This window comes from Schistocerca serialis, chromosome 12, assembly GCF_023864345.2.
Source record: "Schistocerca serialis cubense isolate TAMUIC-IGC-003099 chromosome 12, iqSchSeri2.2, whole genome shotgun sequence".
Taxonomy (NCBI): domain Eukaryota; kingdom Metazoa; phylum Arthropoda; class Insecta; order Orthoptera; family Acrididae; genus Schistocerca; species Schistocerca serialis.
Genome location: NC_064649.1, coordinates 583,861 through 608,024, shown reverse-complemented (window position 1 = coordinate 608,024; position 24,164 = coordinate 583,861). Strand labels below are relative to the sequence as shown.

Genomic DNA, 24,164 nt, shown 5'->3' with positions numbered 1-24,164 from the left:
AGTCAAGTCAAAAATTCAACACAAATGTCGTGCGGGACAGCCTACACATCAAGTGCTGGAGAACTGATACTTTCGTTTTGTCTAAGATGCCCTGCAAAGCAAATTCATAAGACAGCCTGACACTACTCCCACACAACATATATGTCATGCAGGGCAGTCTATACACCAGAAAAAAAGTAAAATCGCATATTGCCCTATCTTCTTTCCTGCTGGACTAAGGATGTTGTACATCCCACAGTGCTGTAATCGTGATGTTTATTGTTTGTGTGGAGAATTTGGTTGAGATCGATCGAGGGATTTGGATAGAAATTCTGGAAAAACAATACATACATATGACACTATTGTTGAATAATCACTGGAAGCAGTCACATTCATTAAATATCTAAGAATACATACACAGAGTGATCTGAAGTGGAATGATAACATAAAGTCACTAGTGGCAGAGGCACACGCCAAATTGAAGTTCATTGGAAGAATCCTCAAGAAATGTAATCTACAAAACAAAGGAAGTAGCTTGCAAAACCCTTATTCGGCCAATACTTGAATATTGTTCATCAGTATGGGATCCGTAGCAGACGGGACTGACAGAGAAGGTACAGAAGATCGAAAGAAGTGCAGCACTTTTCATTACAATTTCATTTAATAAGCACAAAAAACATCACAGAGATGCTTAGCCAACTCGAGTGGCAGCTGCTGCAAGCAAGGCATTGTGCATCGTGGTGTGGTTTACTGTTAAAATTTCGGGACTGCACATTCCTAGAAGAGTCACCCAAAATATTGCTTCCTCCTATGAATATCTTGCAAAAAGACCGTGAAGATAAAACTGAAGATATTCGAGACCAAGCAGAAGCTTACCAGCAATTGTTGTTCCCTCTAACCCATATTTTACTGGAATAGGAAAGTGGAGGGGGGAATGATACTGATACAAAAAGTACCCTCCGTGACACACTATAAGGTGGCTTGCGAAATATACATGTCTGTGTTCTTCACAATGCTTCCTATGAAGACTGTGCTTCACCGAGAATCGAACCTGGGTCCCTTCAGCTGGAATTCAACCACGCTGAGCCCACATGTAGCAATTTCCTGTTAAAGGTAATAATTGAGATTTCGAAACAAAAGCTGTACCATGAAGTTCACCTAGGAGGAGCGAGCAAGGCAGTGAGTAGTAGGGATTTGACTGACCTATGTGGGCATGTTTAGAAGGTGACGAACCCAACAGAGGGACGGAGGGATCAGACCAAGATTGGGTATCGGGGGACGAGAGAGGGAGGGAGTGCAGTCACTTGGAGTTATCCTGATGTTGGCTGTCCGAGGGTGTGGTGAGAGGTAGTAATGCCACAGAGGACGGAAGAAGAGGCTGGCAGTTCTACCTGGAGTGGCACAAAGTAGAGAGATGCAATCTGCATAGCTCGAGGCATAGTTCTGAAGGTAGCCAAGAATTGGTTTGCAGGTGACAGAATGGAACTCTTTTTGGTAAAGGACTGAAGACTCTGTACTTTTCTATTAATGACTAATTTCCACAAGAACCTATGAAGTGTGATATTGAGACTTCGCAAAGTTTCAGCAACTACTTTAGTTAAAGTGAGGAAATGCTTGACTGTTACAGTGTAACTTGGATTTAAATTTAATAAAAATACAAATTTATATTGATGTGTCCGTATTTGTACCTACTATTCCCTTCCTTGAAGTGTTTTCAGATATTTTGTGTTGTCACTGTTTTCCAGTATGCTCTATTGTATTTGTGTGGGAAATGTAAGTGAACAGAAGTGTCGTTAATTTAATTCTATTTATTGTTGTGCATTTGCTGGCGTTGATATCAATATAGTTCACCGATCATTTGAATGGGTGCTGGGTCTTTGGGAAACGAGCAGTCAATAGGGCCTTACATGTCACAATGAATTTATCTTTTCTCACAGGATCAGCATTTCATAGTGAGGCTGATGGCCCTAATTATTTGCAGTCATCAGTGTTGCGAGGATGAGTATTAAAGGCAGCCAAAAGGAAGCAGTTAATTTTATTGAGGTTGCAAAACAACAGGTGTTCCATTACATTCGGTGGCCCTGACAAAGGATCAGAATCATACGGAAATCGAAGGGAAGAAATTAAGTAAATAGCTGTGTGGGTACACATTGGATTGAATGAACGGAGGAAAGAAGAAGAAATAGTGAGAAGGAAAAGTTCAGGAAAGAACTAAGCTGTCAGAAATTCATGCAGACAAAACCGGAACAAATGAAATTGTTGGCACAGATGGGTGTGGATACGAAAGAGAGGGAATAGAGTGAGGAAAGGGATAGGAAAGACAGGGAGCAGAGGGTGGAAAGGAAAATGACAGAGAAAAAGGGAGAAACGGAAGACAAAGAGAATGAATCTAACAGATCAGAGAAGCAGAATGTCAGGGGAAGACAGTGAAGATGGCTGAGGAAGAACGCAAGAATAACGAACAGGAGGAAGAAAGACAGAGATGACAATCAAATCAAAGTAGGGCCGGAGGCATGCAAGAAAAAACTGAGACAGCAAATATTACAAGAAGTAGGAGAGTTAGGAGGCGAATTAAAGAGACTGAGCGAAGAACTGGGGAAGGACATCCACAAAATGTGGACTAAAGTAGTGGAATATGATAAACTTAGGGAACTACGAAGTACATAAAATTGAAAAAAACAAAGGTCATGTCTGGAAGCTGAAAATACAGTGGTTGTGTGTTGAGGCATGATCAGTTGGCTAAATAACAACGAAAGTTTTTCATGGAAAAGACTACTGCATCCAGTCAAATTGCTGCAGTAATTTCAGATGCTGTACGAGATGAGGGAATGCTAAACAGAGAAATAATACGCTCCACTGTAACAACGCTGACAGTAGAGGCTAAACGAAGGCCGTCTGCCAAAGTTAAGAAAAAAATTAATTTAAGAAATAATTCGTGGAGCAATTCAAGTCACAGTCCAAATAGCTACTCTGTAGGAGAAACATGCATATTTGCAAATGCTACAGTCCCTGTCTGAGGATGCAAATGCAGTTTTTTCTGCAAATGGTCGAGAGAGCTCACTGCTTGGACGAAGCACAGGAGGAAAAAGATTTTGTTTTCACCACGAGAGATTGCAGGGCACTATCACTTCTGATTCGGTGTTATGCCTCTTAACGTTCTTAGGGTGTATGTTCTTTATTGTAACTTGACTTCATACATCACGATGGAATGGTGGGCAATAGTTAATACTCTTGCTTGCATGCCCTAGGGAAGGAATAAAGATATGCTTTACCTGCATTCAAAGGAATAGGGTGCCGGTTTGAACGACTGCAGTAAAAGCACGGCGACGGTGGGCCGAGGGAAGCGCGTTTTTCTGCGGAACCTGGGCGGAAACATTTCCGCGGTCTCACTGTGCAGACACGTTGGTTGTCGCCGGTCGGTAGGCAGCCGCTGCAATGGCCGGCAGTAAAGCAGAGGAAGCCGACGGGGAAGACGCCCACACTCCGTGGCGAGTTTATGGCCGTTCTTTGAAAATTTCGAAATGGACGCCACAGGGGAGATAACAAGCTTTTTATGGAGGGGTGTGGTTCCATCCTGGTCATGTTGTTAGCAAAAGACATGGCGTACACGCGTGGGAAAGAGACCGCGAAGCTGAATCTTTTTTCCTTCTATCCAAATTAACTTTACAGTCTCTGACTGGTCAAATCGGTGTTGGCAGAGCAAGGGGCACTCTCCGAGCTTCCAATGCCGCGCTCCAGCTCGTGATTGGCTTGTGCTAAAGTGGGGGAAGTCTAAGATGTAAATGGGCTTTTGTTACCGACCTAAGGCGGAAAGCGGACAGAAAGAGATGACTCTTGTACAGGCACTTCGCTAGTAAAGTACTGCGGGTCTCTACCTGTGTCCTTTGCCAGTGTGCCACTTAGAGCCTGTGCCAGACACCTTCTGAGGTACTGCTTCCAGCATCACGCATACGTGAGTGTACTTACTTGTCTTGAGTCGGCCGTCTAAACATTTGACATATTCCGTCACTCATAGTCGTGGCACGGAGTCAAATTGGTTTGGCAGACCAGCCGACGGGTCCACCTGCACACTGGAATCCACCGAGGTTCCAGAGGCTCATAGGGAAGTGCGCGAGACCGCATACTTACATTTTTCGGGCGCGCGCCATTAGTAACAGACTGCGGCCGTCCATGACTGCAGTCGCCGAACGCATCGTGCTGTGACGCCCCGACCAGCAGAAGGTTACATTATTCGCTGCTACAGCGTAGGGCTCCAATATATTATGTTTCTCAGCACCCTGTTCTTTCGAACCATATTTTTCTTTTTTCGGAATGGTAGAGTACAGATCAAATTCAAGAATTTGGCTGGGAAAATATGTGTGTCCGTATCCCAGAAAATAACATTTGTCTTCACGCCTTATGGCTTGAGAATGGCTGAGGACATGCTAATAGAGTCAGTGATTGTGGGGTAGTTGTTGTGCATTAGCCCACATTCACGTGTATGAAGTCTAATAGAGCGATTAGTGTTCTGGTTAGTGTCGTGTGTCGATCCATAGTTGATAACTTCGTCCACCATAGACCCCATGTTAGTGGAAGCTTTTGTCAAATAAGGATGTTTGTGCGACGTTTCTTTAGTCATTTTTCTGTCTTGTTATGTTAAGAGTGAATAAATCTATTGTCATGTACATCACAACTTCTCCTGTGTTCTGAGTTACATTACCGTGCCATTTTTATTAAATCTAGATTCTAAAGGACAGTAGCAAGCTTGCAACCATACTGCAAAAATTTTCCTTCCAGCCCAAGGTATTGGCATTGACAGTAAAAGATCATTGGAAGGGACTTTCCTTGAGAATACAGACTCCTTGAAGAGGCAGGCACCTGAAAAAAAAAACCGGAAGAGTCAGAAATGGAAAGTGGTCGCCTAATATGAGAGCTAGCTGCATGGAAAGCAAAGATCACAGAAAGGAAGCCAAGTCGAGAAAGATAAGGATCAAATTCAAGAATTTGGCTGGGAAAATATGTGTGTCCGTATCCCAGAAAATAACATTTGTCTTCACGCCTTATGGCTTGAGAATGGCTGAGGACATGCTAATAGAGTCAGTGAAGGATACAGCAGAGCCACAGTGGTATAATCCAGAAATCAAGATTCAAGTAGCTGGGGAAAAAACCGAATACCTTATGGCTTGGGATTCAGAAGTGTCTGTGATATTGGCGAAATGGTCAAATAAAGGCGGCGAAAGGAAAGGGTAGACGTGTTCCCTGTTCCCATAAACCATATTGTTAATGCTTTGGCTTACTAGGCAGCGAAGGTGCAAGTGTTTTGTCAAGCAGAAGTGGGAGGAGTAAAGTGGGATATGGATTTTCTGGTTATAGACGTTTTGCCTTCCCCAGTTATTTTAGGCACTGACTGGTTGATCAATGCGACAGTGGGCCTTGTCTTCAGGAGAGATGGCTTAAATTTGAAAGATAAAGAAGTTGAGTTTTTAGAACTGAAACAGAAGGTAGTGAAGCTATCCCACTGGACAGTCTAGACGTTACTCACAGTAAAAAAAGGAATATGATGGACAATTATCTAGAAGAAGTTTTCTGATTAGCATTGGTCTATAGAAAGCTATTCTTGTACCACCTAGGAAGGTTAAGGAGTGCCACTTACAAAAAAAGGATGTCAAGATCTGGTATAGTGCAAAGAAGCAGATAGCAAAGTTACTAAACAGATGGAAGTCTGGGATGTCATATAAAAGTACAGTGGGCCCTATTTGGATCGACAAGTCACAGAAGATAAAGAGAATGGTGAGATGCGATCATTCCTAGATGCTAGGACACTGAACAGATATTTATGCACAGAGCACAAGGGACTTGCCGCAAGATATGGCAGAAACACTACAGAAGTTGAACGGAGCAAGAGCCTATCAAATTACTGTCCTCTCATTTGGACTAAATTTATCTACTGAATTATGTACTGGGTTATGTTATTATGTAGGCGATATCCGAGTGTCAGCAGCCGTGTGAACATGCCTGCCAGTGCCCGTCCTCATCACTGACAAATTCGCCCCCTCCTAGGAAAAGAAATCAACTCCAGAGTTTTCTGTTAATTTCAACTGGAAATTCACAAACGTGTTGGATTTCATCGATCTGGACCCAATTGGGTTGCTGAAGAAGAAGTGAATACGGCTGTGACGAGATAACTGGAAATCTGTGTTTGAGGGTACAAAGACTGGACAGGTGCACCAACTTCTTCCATATCACTTAGATTTCTACGCCCCCGTTTGTTTAGGCTACCTGTAAACTGCTGCCTAGATCGTTAATGAGATGGGCTTTTCACGCTGCAAGACTTCAAGACAGTGTACTGCCCCGGTTAGGAAACATGGTCGACTATGTCATATCTACCATCGGCTGCCGATGAAAAATCAACTACGTGCAAATGAGATGAGTCTGCATTGCTCTTTTGACCAAATCATCACTACAAAAATAGTTCAAATGGCTCTGAGCACTATGGGACTTAACTGCTGAGGTCATCAGTCCCCTAGAACTTAGAACTACTTAAACCTAACTAATCTAAGGACATCACATCCTGCCCGAGGCAGGATTCGAACCTGCGACCGTAGCGGTCGCACGGTTCCAGACTGTAGCGCCTAGAACCGCTCGGCCACTCCGGCCGGCTCATCACTACAGCAGCGAATTAAGGGAAACTGTTTTGCTTATCTGAGGAACGGGATCCCAAGTAGGGAAAGTTTCGAGAGAAACCTACAAAACGAATTGTTGTGGATAATATCAGTGAGAGTAGCCAGATCTCCCAGCCGAGTGACAACGAATGGAAGAGGTGCCTGCCTACGCTAGTGTGGAGAACACTTCAGAAATATGGCCATTTCGTTGCTAGAAAAATCGCTAAAATTTTATCCAAGCCAGCATATGTAAATGACGCATGTTGAAAATTCTGGTGGGATGTCAAATTCGCCTTTGAACAAAACCAACCAACCTAAAGGAATGGGCGAGGGAGAAGTGCAAAGTATTTCCACGAAGGAAGTGTTTCAGTTGGTGTGCGTGTGGAACTAAAGGCGCCTCTCCCATGGGGAAAAGGCAGGATGAGTAATTTTCTTAATAGCACACTTCTTCTTGAAATTGGTTTAACTGCACCTCTTGCACTGTGCCACAATTAGCGCAGTCAGTAACTGTATGACAGAAAAATACTGCCAGAAAGTGGGGCGACTGCAGACGGTGTTCCCTGGTAATCGTCCCAATTCGTAAGCCGAGTGAGGAAGAAAAGAAGGAACCACATTGTACTGAGTCCTCAAAATATCTTCATTAGTGTTATTTTAGGCTGAAGTTGTAGAAGATGTTGGGCCAACAATTTCAAAAAGCTTCTTCACGTTTCGTTTTCCTTTTCTTTCGCTCTTAATATTTACAGTGCTATTTTTTTGTTTAAAAAATCGTTCCCTACAGCTATGCGTCTCATAGTTGGTATTTTCTCTCTTAAGTTTTTTTTTTAATGGAAAATAGGTAATTGTGTTTTTTGAGTGGGACCACTGCTCTTTCGACACAGCCCATCTTGGTCTCAATTTGAGGCAGTGACAGAATTGTGCGAATAACTACAATACATTTACTGCTTTTTAAACTTTTATTTTAATAAAGGCTCAGTTGGTGTCCGGTCTGAGGATTCGTCGGTTTCAGCTCTTTAGTCGGCAACGTCAGATACGGTGTCACTCAGTTGGTCAGCAGACTTCGCTAGAGGTTCCACAGTCGCACACTGTCGGCAAACTCCATCATTGTCGTGGAGTGCAAGCACTGTTAAGGGAACATTACATAAAATTACTGAGATCGGCGGCAGAAAATTAATTCAGAAAACTGACTGAGAAAAAGATAACGTTTTAAGTTCGAATTCTTTGATACAAGCGACAGAAAAACATATTTGAATTTGTGATCTTTAAATAAAGTTGCGCAGACTGATGGCAATATGGCTTCAACGTGTGATGTGGTGTAAAGAATGGCAGCTAACTCTAAATATAGATAAATGTAAATTAATGCAGATGAATAGGAAAAAGAATCCTGTGATGTTTGAATACTCTATTAGTAGTGTAGCGCTTCACACAGCCACGTCGATTAAATATTTGGACGTAACATTGCAGAGCGATATGATATGGGACAAGCATGTAATGGCAGTTGTGGGGAAGGCGGATAGTCGTCTTCGGTTCATTGGTAGAATTTTAGGAAGATGTGGTTCATCTGTAAAGGAGACCGCTTATAAAACACTAATACGACCTATTCTGGAGTACTGCTCGAGCGTTTGGGATCCCTATCAGGTCGGATTGAGGGAGGACATAGAAGCAATTCAGAGACGGGATGCTAGATTTGTAATGGTAGGTTTGACCGTCACGCGAGTCTTATGGAAATGCTTCAGGAACTCGGGTGGGAGTCTCTAGAGGAAAGGAGGCGTTCTTTTCGTGAATCGCTACTGAGGAAGTTTAGAGAACCAACATTTGAGGCTGACTGCAGTACAATTTTACTGCCGCCAACTTACATTTCTCGGAAAGACCACAAAGATAAGAGAAGAGAGATTAGGACTCGTACAGAAGCATACAGGCAGTCATTTTTCCCTCGTTCTGTTTGGGAGTGGAACAGGGAGAGATGCTAGTTGTGGTACGAGGTACCCTCCGCCACGCACCGTATGGTGGATTACGGAGTATGTACGTAGATGTAGATGTAGATGTCTTTGAAACATCACGTTAAATACCGTCAGCAGTGTTGCCAACTGTAGGCTTGTACCCTGTAGAGTCTGAGCTGCCTGCGTACTCTTTTTCCTGTCTTACACTATGAGCAGAAGAAGGAAGAGCCGTCAGACAATGTCTCAGACTTCTTTCAACTGCGAAGAAATAAATGGCGTTTGGTGAGGACACGGGAACGACGAACACATACTGCGAAGGACTGGTGCGGAGAAAGGCTGCGGCGGCCTACCTGGAGGTGAACTCGTGGTCGAGCAGCCTGGGGAAGAAGTCGTGCGGCGACGGCTCCGCCACCAGCTCCGACGAGGCCGACGAGTCGGCGGCGGCGGCGGCGGCCGACAGCAGCGAAGAGTCGCGCAGCTCCAGGCCGTTGCACGTGCGCACCATGACGCGGTGCGCCGACGTCGCCAGCCCGAAGCTGCGGGCAGTCGGGGGCCGGCTGTCAACTGGGCAGCGGAGGTCTCGGGGGGGGGGGGGGGGGCAGGTGGGTCTGGGGTCTGGTAAATGAGAGTGGGTGTGGTGGGGTGCATTCGACCCAGCTGTCAAATGGGGCAAGTAAATGGACGGGGCACATTACACCTGTCTGTCAAATAGGGCAGAATGCGAAAATTGAAACAAATAAAAATTCTAGTTAGGAAATTTGACATCGTAGGATGGCTACAGTATTATTTGTCTCATTAATTGCTACTCATAGAATCGGTCAACTTGACTGTATAGTGTTTCACGTCACATTTACAGCTCTGGTGTCCGTGAGATGTCATGTCGTGTCAGGCTAATTGGGCAAACAAAGTAATGCATTTTTCACATCATGTGAAATATTTATTTTTATACTGGAGGCTGCTTTAAGAGGTATGTACTTAAATTAAAACCACTAAATACTTATTTACTCATGCAACAGCGATGACAAAAAAGAAATGAATGAATTTTAAAGCTTAATTAAAAGTGAGGAATTTCTATATTTTTCCAATTTTCTGATAAGTGTGACTTTGTATATTGAGAAGCACCTGTAAAATTCAAGTACTGTTCACTATTCTGGTAATAAGTCACGTTTGAAATGACGCTCTCACTACGCCACCATTTATGTAATTTCTGTAAGTCGATTAAAAAATATAAGATTTAGCCCAGACTTATACATCCATGTGTAAAGCATAATTATGAGGGTGTGAACATTTCCATCGTATTTTCTTGTATGTAAATGGTAAACAAAAGACCAGAAGCCTAAAAGGCATTAATGATACTAATATTACAAGAAATAAATATTGAATATTAACGTTAATTTCCGGTTCATCTGGTGTTCTAGTCGAGGTACCAGCGAGCGAGATTTTCAAGTTTACTGAGTAAACTACAGGGGATTTTAGCGGCCAGGAAAACGATGCAGAGATTTCATTGCAGTGCCAGACAGTGTGAGGCAAATTATTTCAACTTTATTCACCAAGCTCAGAGCTCAATCACAGGAGGCAACGTATCAAAATAATCACTTCCGTTTTAAGAAGTTCTACTACTGGTTGAACAGTAAGGCATGCCCTCTGTAGGTGACAAATTACAGACCAGTTGACGTATCAGAGGCTGCACAAACTAGTCTCCAAGCCTTCGGAAAATTGATCACTTGAGATATTGGGAAAGACGTTTCGTCCTCCAGACTATCCAAGGCAACAATATATAGCAATATTTTTAGACAAACTTGACAAAAATGAATACGTCTTCTTTTTCCATTTGGCTATCAAAAGAAAACTTCACATATTGAGAAACTGGTGTAAGAGAAGCATTTAATACTTTTTTGGATTTTATTCGCCATAGTGGATGTTCATTTTTAGAATTCTATGTCAAATTCGTAATTCATACGTTCAAGAGTCCCCTGTTATCTGTTTTTGACCAAATATTCATATTTCGCTTGAATTTTGTGGGTCATACTGGATCTGATACAGATTTTTATTCATACTGACCGAAGTTTTGGATTTTGTAAACGTTTTCGGAATTTTGATCCACTGTGCGGCTGCCAAATGGAGTAGAGTAGTTCAAAAATTGGGCAGCCGTCGCAGCGTTCCACACACCTCGTCTCATTCGTAACAAGGTAGTTGTGAACCGAAGCATTATGCAACGCTCCCAGACACTATCTGGAGGCATCTGCTTCGAGTTTTTGACCAGTTTGTCTCTGATGGACAATTTCAAGTTTGGCCACTATGCCCCCCCCCCCCCCCCCCAACTGCTTCTCGTGTCTGCTACGAGCAATGGGGCATAGTTCCTTTGCAGAGGCAGCCACCTGTGTTGGTGGGTCGGTAGGTCTGCTGTCGACTGTAGGGCCGAAACATACACCACGCGCGGCTACGTCGCTGTTCCGAGCATTCTGCTGCGCTTGACGTGCGACTTGCCGTGGGACGGGCGCTGCCAGCTGCCGCTGTGTGGGCGCGTCTAGCCTGTTGGATGTTACAGCCACGGCAACAGGGAGCCTCCTGTGAATTAGGCTGCTTGACAAAGGTTTTAAAAATTTTTTGACCCCCACGTCGTGATTACAGCTTAGTAGCATCTAATTGAGTCTGCAGCAATGTCTGCAGCACATTCAGAGATCGGAGGCTCCCGTCATCGGCTTGCCAGCGTTCGAGTCACTTCAGAAAGGCGACAGAAACGAGAACAGCAGCTCTCAGGATGCACAATATGCCGGGCGAAAGGCTCGAGTTTTCTTTAGACTCTCCCACTTCTGTCCTTCCTGCCCGCCACATCTCAGTATTACTGAATATTTTCTAACAAACTGCCTTGATTTCTGATGTAGGTATTCGGTTGCAAGATATTTTTAAACTCTCAGTGTTGTTTCGTCTCAGTCCTTCGCTGATTCACCTCATTGGTTTTGGTTCCTACTTTGATGTCGAGTTCTTTTGCGTCAAGATAGTTACCACTTGAACACCTGGCCTCTTGCCACGGATCGAAATGACAAATTCTTCGTCACAAACTATTAGATCGTGGCTCTGACATGTAAATATAAAATTTCCTTATTTTTAGCGCTCTAACGAATCGACTTGCGCTGAAACTGATCCTGTGCCACGACCTCCGACTTGGATTTTTTCCCAGTCTAAAATGTAGAGTGGCTTTAGTGTGTCCCATCATCTAATACTTCGAAATCTGTACACCTGTCTCTCCTTGTTACTCAAGCAATTGTAAGTCCTAGGTGACGAGGGTAACACTATGCTTGTTAAATACCACTCTCGGTTCAGTACAGTAACTGTAGTATCTCATTTCTCTTTTTCTCTTTTTGCGATATTGCTGCTTGCCTTAGTCGAGATTTCACGACTGTCATGCGAATATGGAACACACAGGTTCAGTAGAGCCGTACTCAACGCTGTGAAGGGTCTAAATGGCCTCACGCGACTAGTGCCCGAGAGGACTGACGGACAGCCTTTCAGGATCGTACAGCCACGTCGCACGCCTCGAGTCTGGGATCGCGCCTGTTTGCGGCAGACCACGCTGTCCACACGGACTTCGCGACAGTGTCTGCTCCGCCCCACCAGCTGCCAGCAGCAGAGAAAGCGGCCAGCCACATCAGGCATCAGTTCTGCAAACGGCATCACAGTGGCTGTATCCGTGTGTGGAGGCTCCTAGGAGAACGAACGCTGCCACGCTGTGTTCATCATCGGCATACGGGCCCAGCACACGATGTGACAGGTTGGCACAGCGTACATTGTACCATCGCCTCCGGTTTGAATAACCGGTATTTTGTACAGCGTTGTTACATTTATCATATGTTGATGATGGTCGCTGTGTCCTGTCTTGAAAGTCTCGACAAAATCTTCCAACAGGATAACAGAAGATGGGTTGCTGCCTGTGCTGTCCTGACCTACCTCGATACAGAGGCCGTGACGTTCTCCACATCTGGTCACACGTTGCCGAGACAGCCTCCCACCGGCCGCTACGATTGGTGAACCCTCGCCCAGAGTGACAGAGCCGCGTCTGTCAGCCGAGCTCAGCTCGACTCGACGCCCTGCCGGCCCACAGCCGTTGTTGCTGCCACAGGGGGCTGCTGTCTGTACTAAATTTCTCTCCCTGAATGCCTGCAAATCCCCTAAAAGTTTAGTTGTGTACTAGTTTCTAGCCCGCAGTTACTCCCACGTGCGCATATGTCATTCTGGCAATTGTCTGATTCTCCACTATTTTACACAGTGCGGACGCAGAGGAAACGGTAAATGTATTTATGGTACATAGCCAGAAACACGCTGGCAATATTATTGGTTTTCTCCAGTGCTGTTTTTTGCGAACTGATTGACGCATATACACTACTGGCCATTAAAATTGCTACACCACGAAGATAACGTGCTACAGCGCGAAATTTAACCGACAGGAAGAAGATGCTGTGATACGCAAATGATTAGCTTTTCAGAGCATTCACACAAGGTTGGCGCCTGTGGCGAGACCTACAACGTGCTGACATGAGGAAAGTTTCCAACCGATTTCTCATACACGAACAGCACTTGACCGGCGTTGACTGGTGAAACGTTGTTGTGATGCCTCGTGTAAGGAGGAGAAATGCGTACCGTCACGTTTCCCACTTTGATAAAGGTCGGATTGTAGCCTATCACGATTGCGGTTTATCGTATCGCGACATTGCTGCTCGCGTTGGTCGAGATCCAATGACTGTTAGTGGAATATGGAATCGGTGGGTTCAGTAGGGTAATACGGAACGCCGTGCTCGATCCCAACGGCCTCGTATCACTAGCAGTCGAGATGACAGGCATCTTATCCGCATGGCTGTAACGGATCGTGCAGCCACGCCTCGATCCCTGAGTCAACAGATGGGGACGTTTGCAAGACAACAACCATCTGCACGAACAGTTCGACGACGTTTGCAGCAGCATGGACTATCAGCTCGGAGACCATGTCTGCGGTTACCCTTGACGCTGCATCACAGACAGGAGCGCCTGCGATGGTGTACTCAACGATTAACCTGGGTGCACGAATGGCAAAACGTCATTTTTTCGGATGAATGCAGGTTCTGTTTACACCATCACGGTGGTCGCATCCGTGTTTGGCATCATCGCGGAGAACGCACATTGGAAGCGTGTATTCGTCATCGCCATACTGGCGTATCACCCGGCGTGATGGTATGGGGTGCCATTGGTTACACGTCTCGGTCACCTCTTGTTCCCATTGACGGCACTTTGAACAGTGGACGTTACATTTCAGATGTGTTACGATCCGTGGCTCGCCCCTCCATTCGATCCCTGCGAAACCCTACATTTCAGTAGGATAATGCACGACCGCATGTTGCAGGTCCTGTACGGGGCTTTCAGGATACAGAAAATGTTCGACTGCTGCCCTGGCCAGTACATTCTCCAGATCTCCCACCAACTGAAAACGTCTGGTCAATGGTGGCCGAGCAACTGGCTCGTCACAATACCCCAGTCACTACTCTTGATGAACTGTGGTATCGTGTTGAAGCTGCATGGGCAGCTGTACCTGTACACACCATCCAAGCTCTGTTTGACTCAATGCCCAGGCGTATCAAGTCCGTTATTAAGGCCAGAGGCGATTGTTCTGGGTACTGATTTCTCGGGATCTATGCACCCAAATTGCGTGAAAATATAACCACGTGTCAGTTCTAGTATATTTGTCCAATGAATATCCGTTTATCATCTGCATTTCTTCTTGGTGTAGCAATTTTAACGGCCAGTAGTGTAACAGCATAAATAAGGGACAGATTGTGCTTCATACTTTTAACGTATTTCAAGTTAGCTGAATGCAGGAAAGAATATTTATACGTGTCAGCTTCCTCGTCCTCACACACGCCCTGATGGGTAGTTGCGGTATGTTAATCCCACAGTATTTTTGTACTAATAATAATAGATGTATATATCAAATGTGGTTAGAATTGCTCCAGGCGTTTCCATATTATGCTTTTATGCTCGCCTTTTTTCAACCCCACTCTCATCTATATGTGTGTGTTATGGGACCACAATTTTCACAATTTTGGTCGAGACAGATAGTGACGTGCGTGCTTAAGCTTCACAGAAATTGCGTCTGGCTTATCGGAGATGATGTGATGCGTCACTGTCTCTAGTGGCCCCTTACCCACCTCCCAATCTGAGGGGCAAAACCTCATCAAGACAGTCATCAGCGAGCCTAACGACCAAAAAATATGTTGTTATTGTTGTTAATGCTGTTGTGGTTTTCAGATCGAAGATGGGTTTGATGTAGCTGTCCACGCTACTCTATCCTCTGCAAGCGTCTTCATCTTCGAGTAACTAGTGCAACCTACATCCTCCTCAACCTGCTTACTGTATTCATCTCTTGATCTTCCTCTATGCCCTCCCTCCCTCCCACCCCCGCCCCACACACACACACACACACACACACACACACACACACACACACACACACACACACATCCTTCTGGTAGGAAGTTGGCGATCCCCTGATGTCTCAGAATGTGTCCTGTCAAACGATCCCTTCTCTTGGACAAGTGGTGCCACAGACTTCCTTTCTCCAAAATCCTACTCAGTATCTCCTCATTACCTGTGCGATCTACCCATGAAATCTTTTGTAGCACCACAACTCAAATGCTTCTATTCTCTTCTTGTTTACATTCTTTATTGTCCACGTTTCACTTCCATGAAAACTACGCTCCAGATAAATACGCTATGTGATTGAAAGCATTGTGCTGCCACCTGCTCCCAGGTACTCCATATCAGCGACCTCAGTAGCCATTAGATATCGTGTGAGAGCTGAACGGGGCGCTCCGCATAACTCACGGACTTGGTACGCGGTCAGGAGATTGGGTGTTACTTGTGTCACACGTCTGTATGCGAGATTTCCACCCTCCTAAACATCTCTAGGTCCACTGTTCCCGATGCAATAGTGAAGTGGAAATGTGAAGGGACACGTACAACACAAAAGCATATAGGTCGACTTCGCCTGTTGACTGACAGAGACCACAGACAGTTGAAGAGGCTCATAACGTGTAATAGGCAGACATCTAACCAGACCATCACAGGAATTCCAAACTGCATCATGATCCACAGCAAGTACTATGACAGTTAGGTGCGAGGTGAGAAAACTTGGGTTTCGCGGTCGAGCGGCCAAACGACGCCTCGCTTGGTGGAAGGAGCGTAAACATTGGACAACTGAACAGTGGAAAAACGTTGTGTGGAGTGATGAATCACGGTACACCGTGTGGCGATCCGATGGCAGGGTGTGGGTATGGCGAATGCCCGGTGAACGTTGTTTGCCAGCGTGTGTAGTGCCAACAGTAAAATTCGGAGGCGGTGGTGGCGTGGTGTGGTCGTATTTTTCGTGGAGGGGGCTTGCAGTCCATGTTTTTTTTCTGTGGCACTATCACAGCACAGGCCTACATTGATGTTGAAGCACCTTCTTGCTTCCCACTGTTGAAGAGGAATTCGGGGATGCCGATTGCATCTTTCAACATGATCGAGCACCTGTTCATAATGCACTGTCTATGGCGGAGTGGTTACACGGCAATAACATCCCTGTAATGGACTGGCCTGCACAGAGTCGTGACCTGAATTCTACAGAACACCTGAATTACAATGTTTTGGAACGCCAACTTCGTGACAGGTCTCTCTCCTCAGTGCAGCACTCGGTGAAGAATGGGCTGCCATTCCCCAAGAAACCTTCCAGCACCTGATTGAAAGTATGCCTGCGAGAGTGGAAGCTGTCATCAAGGCTAAGGGTGACCAACACCATACTAAATTCCAGCATTACCGATGGAGGGCGCCACGAACTTGTAAGTCATTTTCAGCCAGGTGTCCGGATACTTTTGATCACATAGTATACCTCTAGAAAATACTTCCTAACTCTTGAAACTATATTCATTGTTAACAAATTCCTCTTCTTCAGAAACACTTTTCTCGCCACTGCCAGTCTACATTCTATTTCAGCCATCATAAGCTATTTTGCTGCTCAAATAGCAAAACTCATGTTACATAACGTGTTTCGTTTCCTAATCTAATTTCCTCAACACTATCTGACGTAGTTCGACTACATTCCATTACTATTACTTCCAATTGGTTGGTTGGTTGGTTTGGGGGAAGAGACCAAACAGCGAGGTCATCAGTCTCATCGGATTAGGGAAGGACTGGGAAGGAAGTCGGCCGTGGAACCATCCCGGCATTTGCCTGGAGCGATTTAGGAAAATCAAGGAAAACCTAAATCAGGATGGCCGGCCGCGGGATTGAACCGTCGTCCTCCCGAATGCGAGCCCAGTGTTCTAACCACTGCGCCGCCTCGCTCGGTATATTATTTCCAATTATTATTTTTATTAATTATGCATATTATTATTGTGACTCTTATCTAATATATTTTTATAGGTATTGCTCCCGATCAGGTGTCAGAGAGGGCCTTAGGGCCATGATCTGGTCAAGCTAAATAAGCAATAAATAAATCCTCAACCCCATCTGACGTAGTTCGACTACATTCCATTACTATTATTTCCAATTATTATTTTTATTAATTATGCATATTATTATTGTGACTCTTATCTAATATATTTTTATAGGTATTGCTCCCGATCAGGTGTCAGAGAGGGCCTTAGGGCCATGATCTGGTCAAGCTAAATAAGCAATAAATAAATCCTCAACCCCATCTGACGTAGTTCGACTACATTCCATTACTATTATTTCCAATTATTATTTTTATTAATTATGCATATTATTATTGTGACTCTTATGTAATATATTTTTATATGTATTGCTCCCGATCAGGTGTCAGAGAGAGCCTTAAGGCCATGATCTGGTCAAGCTAAACAAGCAATAAATAAATAAATAAATAAACAATTCTTGGTTTGCTTTTGTTGATGTTCGTCTTACATTCTGTTTTGAAAACACTGCCCCTCCCGTCCTGCTGCTCTTCCAAGTGTTTTGCTGTCTCTGAGGGACAAACAATGTCATCGGCAAACATCGAAGTTTGAATGTCTTCTCCCTAAACTGTAATTCCTTCTCCAAATTCCTCTTTGGTTTCCTCTACTGCTTGCTCAATGTATAGATTCAGTAACATCGGGGTTAGGCTACAACCCTGTCTCACACTTATTCTCAACCACGGCTTCCCTTTCATGCTTCTCAGCTCCTGTAACTGTGTCTGATTTCTGTATAAGTTGTAAATATTCTCTCGCTCCCTGTATTTTACCCCTGCTACCTTAAGAATTTCAAAGAGTGTATTCTAGTCAACATTGTCAAAAGCTTTGTCTAACTCAACAAATGCTATAAACGTAATTTTGCCTTTCCTGAACTTATGTTCTAAGATAAAATAAGGTAAGACATGTGGCTATGTCCCGTCTTTGGGACGAATGCCCGTGCCACCCTGACCGAGCTCCGTACGGAGGCTAGCACGCTTTCCAGACCTCTCATCCGGTGGAGACATCGGGTCACAGGTTGGCAAGAAACTCCCTCATATCCATCGCACAGAGCTGAAGCAGAACCGGGTGACACGCCTGTGTCTGTCAGCCGAGCTTAGTTCCACTTGCCGTCCGACCAAGTCGGAACCGTTGCTGCGACCAGGGGTAGGTAGGAGTGGACACTCTGCGTACCGAATTTCGTGCCCTGTGTATCTCCGACTCACCTACAAATCTGGTTACGTACCAGCTTCTTGCTAGCAGCTACGCCTGCTACGTATATTTCACACTGGCAACTGTCTCACTCTGTGCCGTTTTACACTATGAACAGTATTCCCAGATAGGGCTGTAAACGTATTTGTGGTATTCAGCCGTGTGGACTGAAACACTCTGACAAAATTACTGGCTTGTGTAAGTATGCTGTTTAGATTTTTTTATTGGTAACGCCACCTCTGTATGAAAATCACTGGCTGTGCTGTGTGCAGTCTGCGGCTGCTTTGCATTGTTGTAATACTCGCCATTGTAGTGTTGGGCAGCGGCAGCTGGATGTGAACAGCGCGTAGCGTTGCGCAGTTGGAGGTGAGCCGCCAGCAGTGGTGGATGTGGGGAGAGAGATGGCGGAGTTTTGAAATTTGTCATGAACTGCTATATTTATATATGATGATATCAAGGTAAATACATTGTTTGTTCTCTATTAATATCTTTCATTTGCTAACTATCCCTATCAGTAGTTAGTGCCTTCCATAGTTTGAATCTTTTATTTAGCTGGCAGTAGTGGCGCTCGCTGTATTGCAGTAGCTTGAGCAGCGAAGATTTTTGTGAGGTAAGTGATTTGTGAAAGGTATAGTTTAATGTTAGTCAGGGCCATTCTTTTGTAGGGAATTTTGAAAGTCAGATTGCGTTGCGCTAACAAAATATTGTGTGTCAGTTTAAGGACAGTCGTGTATAATTGTTTAAAGGGGACGTTTCACTTGCTGTAGTGCTCTTTCTTGCGAAGTGGTTCATGTATTAAGTAACACAAATAAGGAAGATATTGCGCATCACAGTTCTAAAGTATTCCTAGTGAACTAAGTGTAGAAAGGGAAGACCAACAGGTCATTTTCCAACATTTTTTCGTATCACCCCTCCTCATTCGCGGCCACGCCCCACAATGTGGTAGGGATTTATTACTCCCACAGTATTTTTATAGAAATTATGAGTGGTGGATACATTGAATTCGTTTGGAATTGCTCCAGACTTTTCTGGGTTACGCTTTTATGTCAGCTTTTGTTCAACCCCATCCTCCACCCTCATCCGTAGGTGTGTCTTATTCGACCCCGAAATTTTTCGATACAGCAACTGGCATGCGTGCTAAGTTTGGTAGAAGTTACTTCACACTTTACCCCCTCCCCCTTACCCTCTCCCAACCCTAGGTGTGGAACATCACCAAGACTCGCCATTGCGCCTAGGTACCCCGAAATATACGGCTTCGATAAAACGAATGACTTGTCACAGGCAGCTCCTGCAGCAGGTAATACGCGCACCTGCAGCAACCTGCCAAGCGTAGGCGTTCTGCAGCGGTGGATAGGCAGTACGCTCTGCGTACATCACGGTGAGGAAGAAATATTTTTTAGTTCCCACCCCCTATGGGAAATAGACGGTCCTTACACCCACAGTGGTTCTGATATGCGTACCAAGCTTGCTCGAAACCAGTCGAGTGGTTTAGGGAAATGGAAATGATCGTATGGTATTACTGGCCAGCAGCATCCATCTCGTTTTTTGTGTTTTGCGCCGTGTTTTTTAAGCAAAACTTAGCTACTTGCTACCTCTATTGGCTCGGAAATTTTAATGTCCAGCTGTGTATAAGGGACAGTCAAATGAAAACGGGACAGACGACAAGTAAGTAAACTGATTAGTCTATTATTTCAAAAGTAATCGACGTAACTGTCAATTCGTTTACCCCACTGTCAGATAAGACGGTGTAAGACTTCATCGAGAGACTTTTGCAGTCGCTTAGCGAACCACGATTATACCCAGGCGTGCTCCTCTCCGTCCAAAGCAAATCGACGGCCAGGAATCTCTTGTTCCAGGGCTGCAAAAACACGGAAACCACTCGGGCGGTCGGGACTCTGTGCAGGATGCGTGAGGCATTACCAGAAGAACTCCAGCAGCGTAGTCGAAACACCACGGCGTCTAGGTACAATCGCGATTCCACAGGCAACCGCAAACTTTTTGTCTCACACTGGGAGAGATATATTACCAGTTATGGCGATTACTTTTGAAATAATAATCAGGTTACTTACTATCTTTCCCACCTGTCCCGCTTTCAGACCACTGCATATACAAACTGTGTGACTGAGCGGCACAGTCTCACTGAGCTGTGGCTCCGGTGTTGGAGGGCGTGGCCAGCTGCAGTGAGGTGAGGTGGTGTGAGGTGTGAGGTGAGGTGAGGTGGTGTGAGGTGAGGTGAGGTGGTGTGAGGTGTGAGGTGTGAGGTGAGGTGAGGTGAGGTGGTGTGAGGTGTGAGGTGAGGTGATGTGAGGTGGTGTGAGGTGTGAGGTGAGGTGATGTGAGGTGGTGTGAGGTGTGAGGTATGAGGTGAGGTGAGGTGAGGTGGTGTGAGGTGTGAGGTGTGAGGTGAGGTGATGTGAGGTGGTGTGAGGTGTGAGGTGAGGTGAGGTGAGGTGGTGTGAGGTGTGAGGTGTGAGGTGAGGTGATGTGAGGTGGTGTGAGGTGTGAGGTGTGAGGTGAGGTGATGTGAGGTGGTGTGAGGTGTGAGGTGAGGTGATGTGAGGTGGTGTGAGGTGTGAGGTGAGGTGATGTGAGGTGGTGTGATGTGTGAGGTGTGAGGTGAGGTGAGGTGAGGTGGTGTGAGGTGTGAGGTGTGAGGTGAGGTGATGTGAGGTGGTGTGAGGTGTGAGGTGTGAGGTGAGGTGAGGTGAGGTGGTGTGAGGTGTGAGGTGAGGTGAGGTGGTGTGAGGTGTGAGGTGAGGTGATGTGAGGTGGTGTGAGGTGAGGTGATGTGAGGTGGTGTATGGTGTGAGGTGAGGTGATGTGAGGTGGTGTGAGGTGTGAGGTGTGAGGTGAGGTGATGTGAGGTGGTGTGAGGTGTGAGGTGTGAGGTGAGGTGATGTGAGGTGGTGTGAGGTGTGAGGTGAGGTGATGCGAGGCGCCCACCTGCGCTTGTCGATCTGGTACTGCGGCCGGCGCATGACGAGCAGCCGCGGCAGGATGTGGATGAAGACGCGCCGCACCCACGGCGCCATGACGTGCGTCTGCGGCGACCGGAAGTGCACGTTCAGCACCACCACCGTGACGCAGATGCTGCGGGCAGCAGAGGCCGGGGTCAGCCAGGGGCGGCACTAAGGGGCGAGGCAGCGGGCAGCGCAGGCGTAAAGGTGCACAGGCTGGTCACACGGTATAAATGTAAGAAAGATCAAAGCGTGAAGCTTACGTCAAAACAACGTTGGAAGGAAACACCTCGCAGCAACAAGTTAAATATTTTTGATACTTAGAAAGACGAGTGACAGAAAACAGGAGTTCTGTGCAGGAAGAAAGTAGGATATTTATGGGCGAGGGAAATTTATAGAAAGTGAAAGGTTCGTTCACAGCAAAAAGAATAGTGACAAGACTAAGAAAGTGATTTGCTAACACATTTAAAGGCACAAAACTGAAGAATCTATAAAATTTCAACTATTTTTCAGCAGCGCCACGATCCCAGCGATTAGTAGCACCTGGGATGTGAATATCGACCGCCTCAAGCTGACGCTTCAGTCGTTCCACGTCTGGCGAATGGAAAGGTAAATGTTTTCTAAATGCAGTATAGAGCGAATGGTGTCTGTCAGTATTGAAACAGAAACGGTCGCACGTTCAACGTACGTCATCAATGACATAAATTTTGTTAACCATTTTGTCTGCAACGTACATACATCAAAAAGAGTTTTGCATCACCCCAGTTCCCAAAACTGCTGAAGATGGACGTTGACTGTGGATGTTGCATCACAGACACAGTTCCTTTAACTGTTCAGAGACGTCACTATACGCGCCCAAAGATGTAAACAATCGTGCATGAGCAGCGCCTATTAGACGGATGGGGTCTGACAGCCGATCAGTTCCAGTCATTCCACCAGGAAGGAGGTACACGGCTCGTGTTGTCTGTATTTCAACAATGCCTAGACGGTCAACATGGCAACTCGATCGCGTCCGCATTGTTACTTTGAGCCAGGAAGGGATCTCTACAAGGGAAGCGCCCAGGTGTCTCGGAGTGAACCAAAGCGATGTTGTTTGGACACGGAGGAGATACAGAGAGACAGGAACTGTCGATGACATGCCTCGCTCAGGCCCTCCAACGACTACTACTGCAGTAGGTGACCGCTACCTACGGCTTATGGCTCGAAGGAATCCTGGCAGCGCCGACCCGAGTGGCCGAGTGGTTCTAGGCGCTACAGTCTGGAACCGCGCGACGGCTACGGTCGCAGGTTCGAATCCCGCCTCGGGCGTGAATGTGCGTGATGTCCTTAGGTTAGTTAGGTCTAAGTAGTTAAGTCCCATAGTGCTCAGAGCCATTTGAACCATTTTTGAGCCAATCCTGGCTGCAATGCCACCATGTTAAATAATGCTTTTTGTGCAGCCACAGGACGTCGTGTTACGTCTCAAACTGTGCGCAATAGGTTGCATGATGCGCAGCGTCATTCCCGACGTCCATGGCGAGGTCCATCTTTGCAACTACGACACCATTTCGGGTAGTATTATATCGGGCCGACGTACGCCGCCGGTGGTCACGGAAGGCGCCGTAGCGGCTGTACGATACGTGAATGCCATCCTCCGACCGATAGTACAACAATTTTTTTTGTCATCAGTCCTCTGACTGGCCTGATGCAGCCCACCACGAATTCCTCTACTGTGCTAACCTCTTCATCTCAGAGCAGCACTTGCAACCTACGCCCTCAATTATTTGCTGGATGTATTCCAATCCCTGTCTTCCTCTGGTACCGTGGAAGTGATTCCCCGATGCCTTAACAGATGTCCTATCATCCTGTCCTCCCCCCCTCCTTATCAGTGTTTTACACATATTCCTTTCCTCTCTGGTTCTGCGCAGAACCTCCTCATTCCTTACCTTATCAGTCCATCTAATTTTCAACATTCGCAACACATCTCAAATGCTTCGATTCTCTTCTGTTGCGGTTTTCCCACAGTCCATGTATCACTACCACACAATTCTTTACTCCAGACGTACATTCACAGAAATTTCTTCCTCAAATTAAGGCCGATATTTGATATTAGTAGATTTCTCTTGGACAGGAATGCCCTTTTTGCCATTGCTATTCTGCTTTTGATGTCCTCAAAAAATGTTTCAAATGGCACTAAGCACTATGGGACTTAACATCTGAGGTCATCAGTCCCCTAGACTTAGAACTACTTAAACCTAACTAACCTAAGGACATCACACACATCCATGCCCGAGGCAGGATTCGAACCTACGACCGTAGCGGTCACGCGGTTCCAGACTGAAGCGCCTAGAACCTCTAGCTCACACGGCTGGCTTGATGTCTTCCTTGCTCCGTCCGTCATTGGTTATTTTACTGCCTAGTTAGCAGAATTCCTTAACTTCATTTACTTCGTGACCATCTACTACTTTTCATTACCGTCGTCTTTCTTCGATTTACTCTCAGTCCATACTGTGTACTCATTAGACTGTTCATTCCGTTCAGCAGATCATTTAATTCTTCTTCACTTTCACTCAGGATAGCAATGTCATCAGCGAATCGTATCATTGATATCCTTTCATCTTGTATTTTAATTCCACTCCTGAACCTTTCTTTTATTTCCATCATTGCTTCCTCCATGTACAGTTTGAACAGTAGCGGGGAAAGGCTACAGCCGTGTCTTACACCCTTTTAATATGACCACTTCGTTCTTGGTCGTCGTCCACTCTTATTATTCCCTCTTGGCTGTTGTACATATTGTGTATGACCCGTCTCTCCCTACAGCTTACCCATACTTCTTTCAGAATTTCTAACATCTTGCACCATTTTACATTGTCGAACGCTTTTTCCAGGTCGACAAATCCTATGAACGTGTCTTGATTTTTCTTTAGTCTTGCTTCCATTATTAACCACAACGTCGGAATTGCCTCTCTCGTGCCTTTACCTTTCCTAAACACATTTCCGTTCTTGTGTATA

General features: G+C 45.6%; 1 protein-coding gene across 1 annotated transcript in view; it reads right to left on the bottom strand.

Annotated features, from left to right (window-relative positions):
• Positions 1-24,164, bottom strand: part of LOC126428335 (neuronal acetylcholine receptor subunit alpha-4-like) — a 588,239-nt gene that overhangs the window by 58,354 nt on the left and 505,721 nt on the right. The window contains exons 14-16 of the mRNA XM_050090270.1: positions 21,160-21,306; positions 8,908-9,093; positions 8,687-8,763 (exon numbers count right to left, since the gene is read on the bottom strand). Of these exons, the coding sequence (XP_049946227.1) occupies positions 8,687-8,763; positions 8,908-9,093; positions 21,160-21,306 (410 nt within the window). The remainder of the gene's footprint in view (positions 1-8,686; positions 8,764-8,907; positions 9,094-21,159; positions 21,307-24,164) is intronic.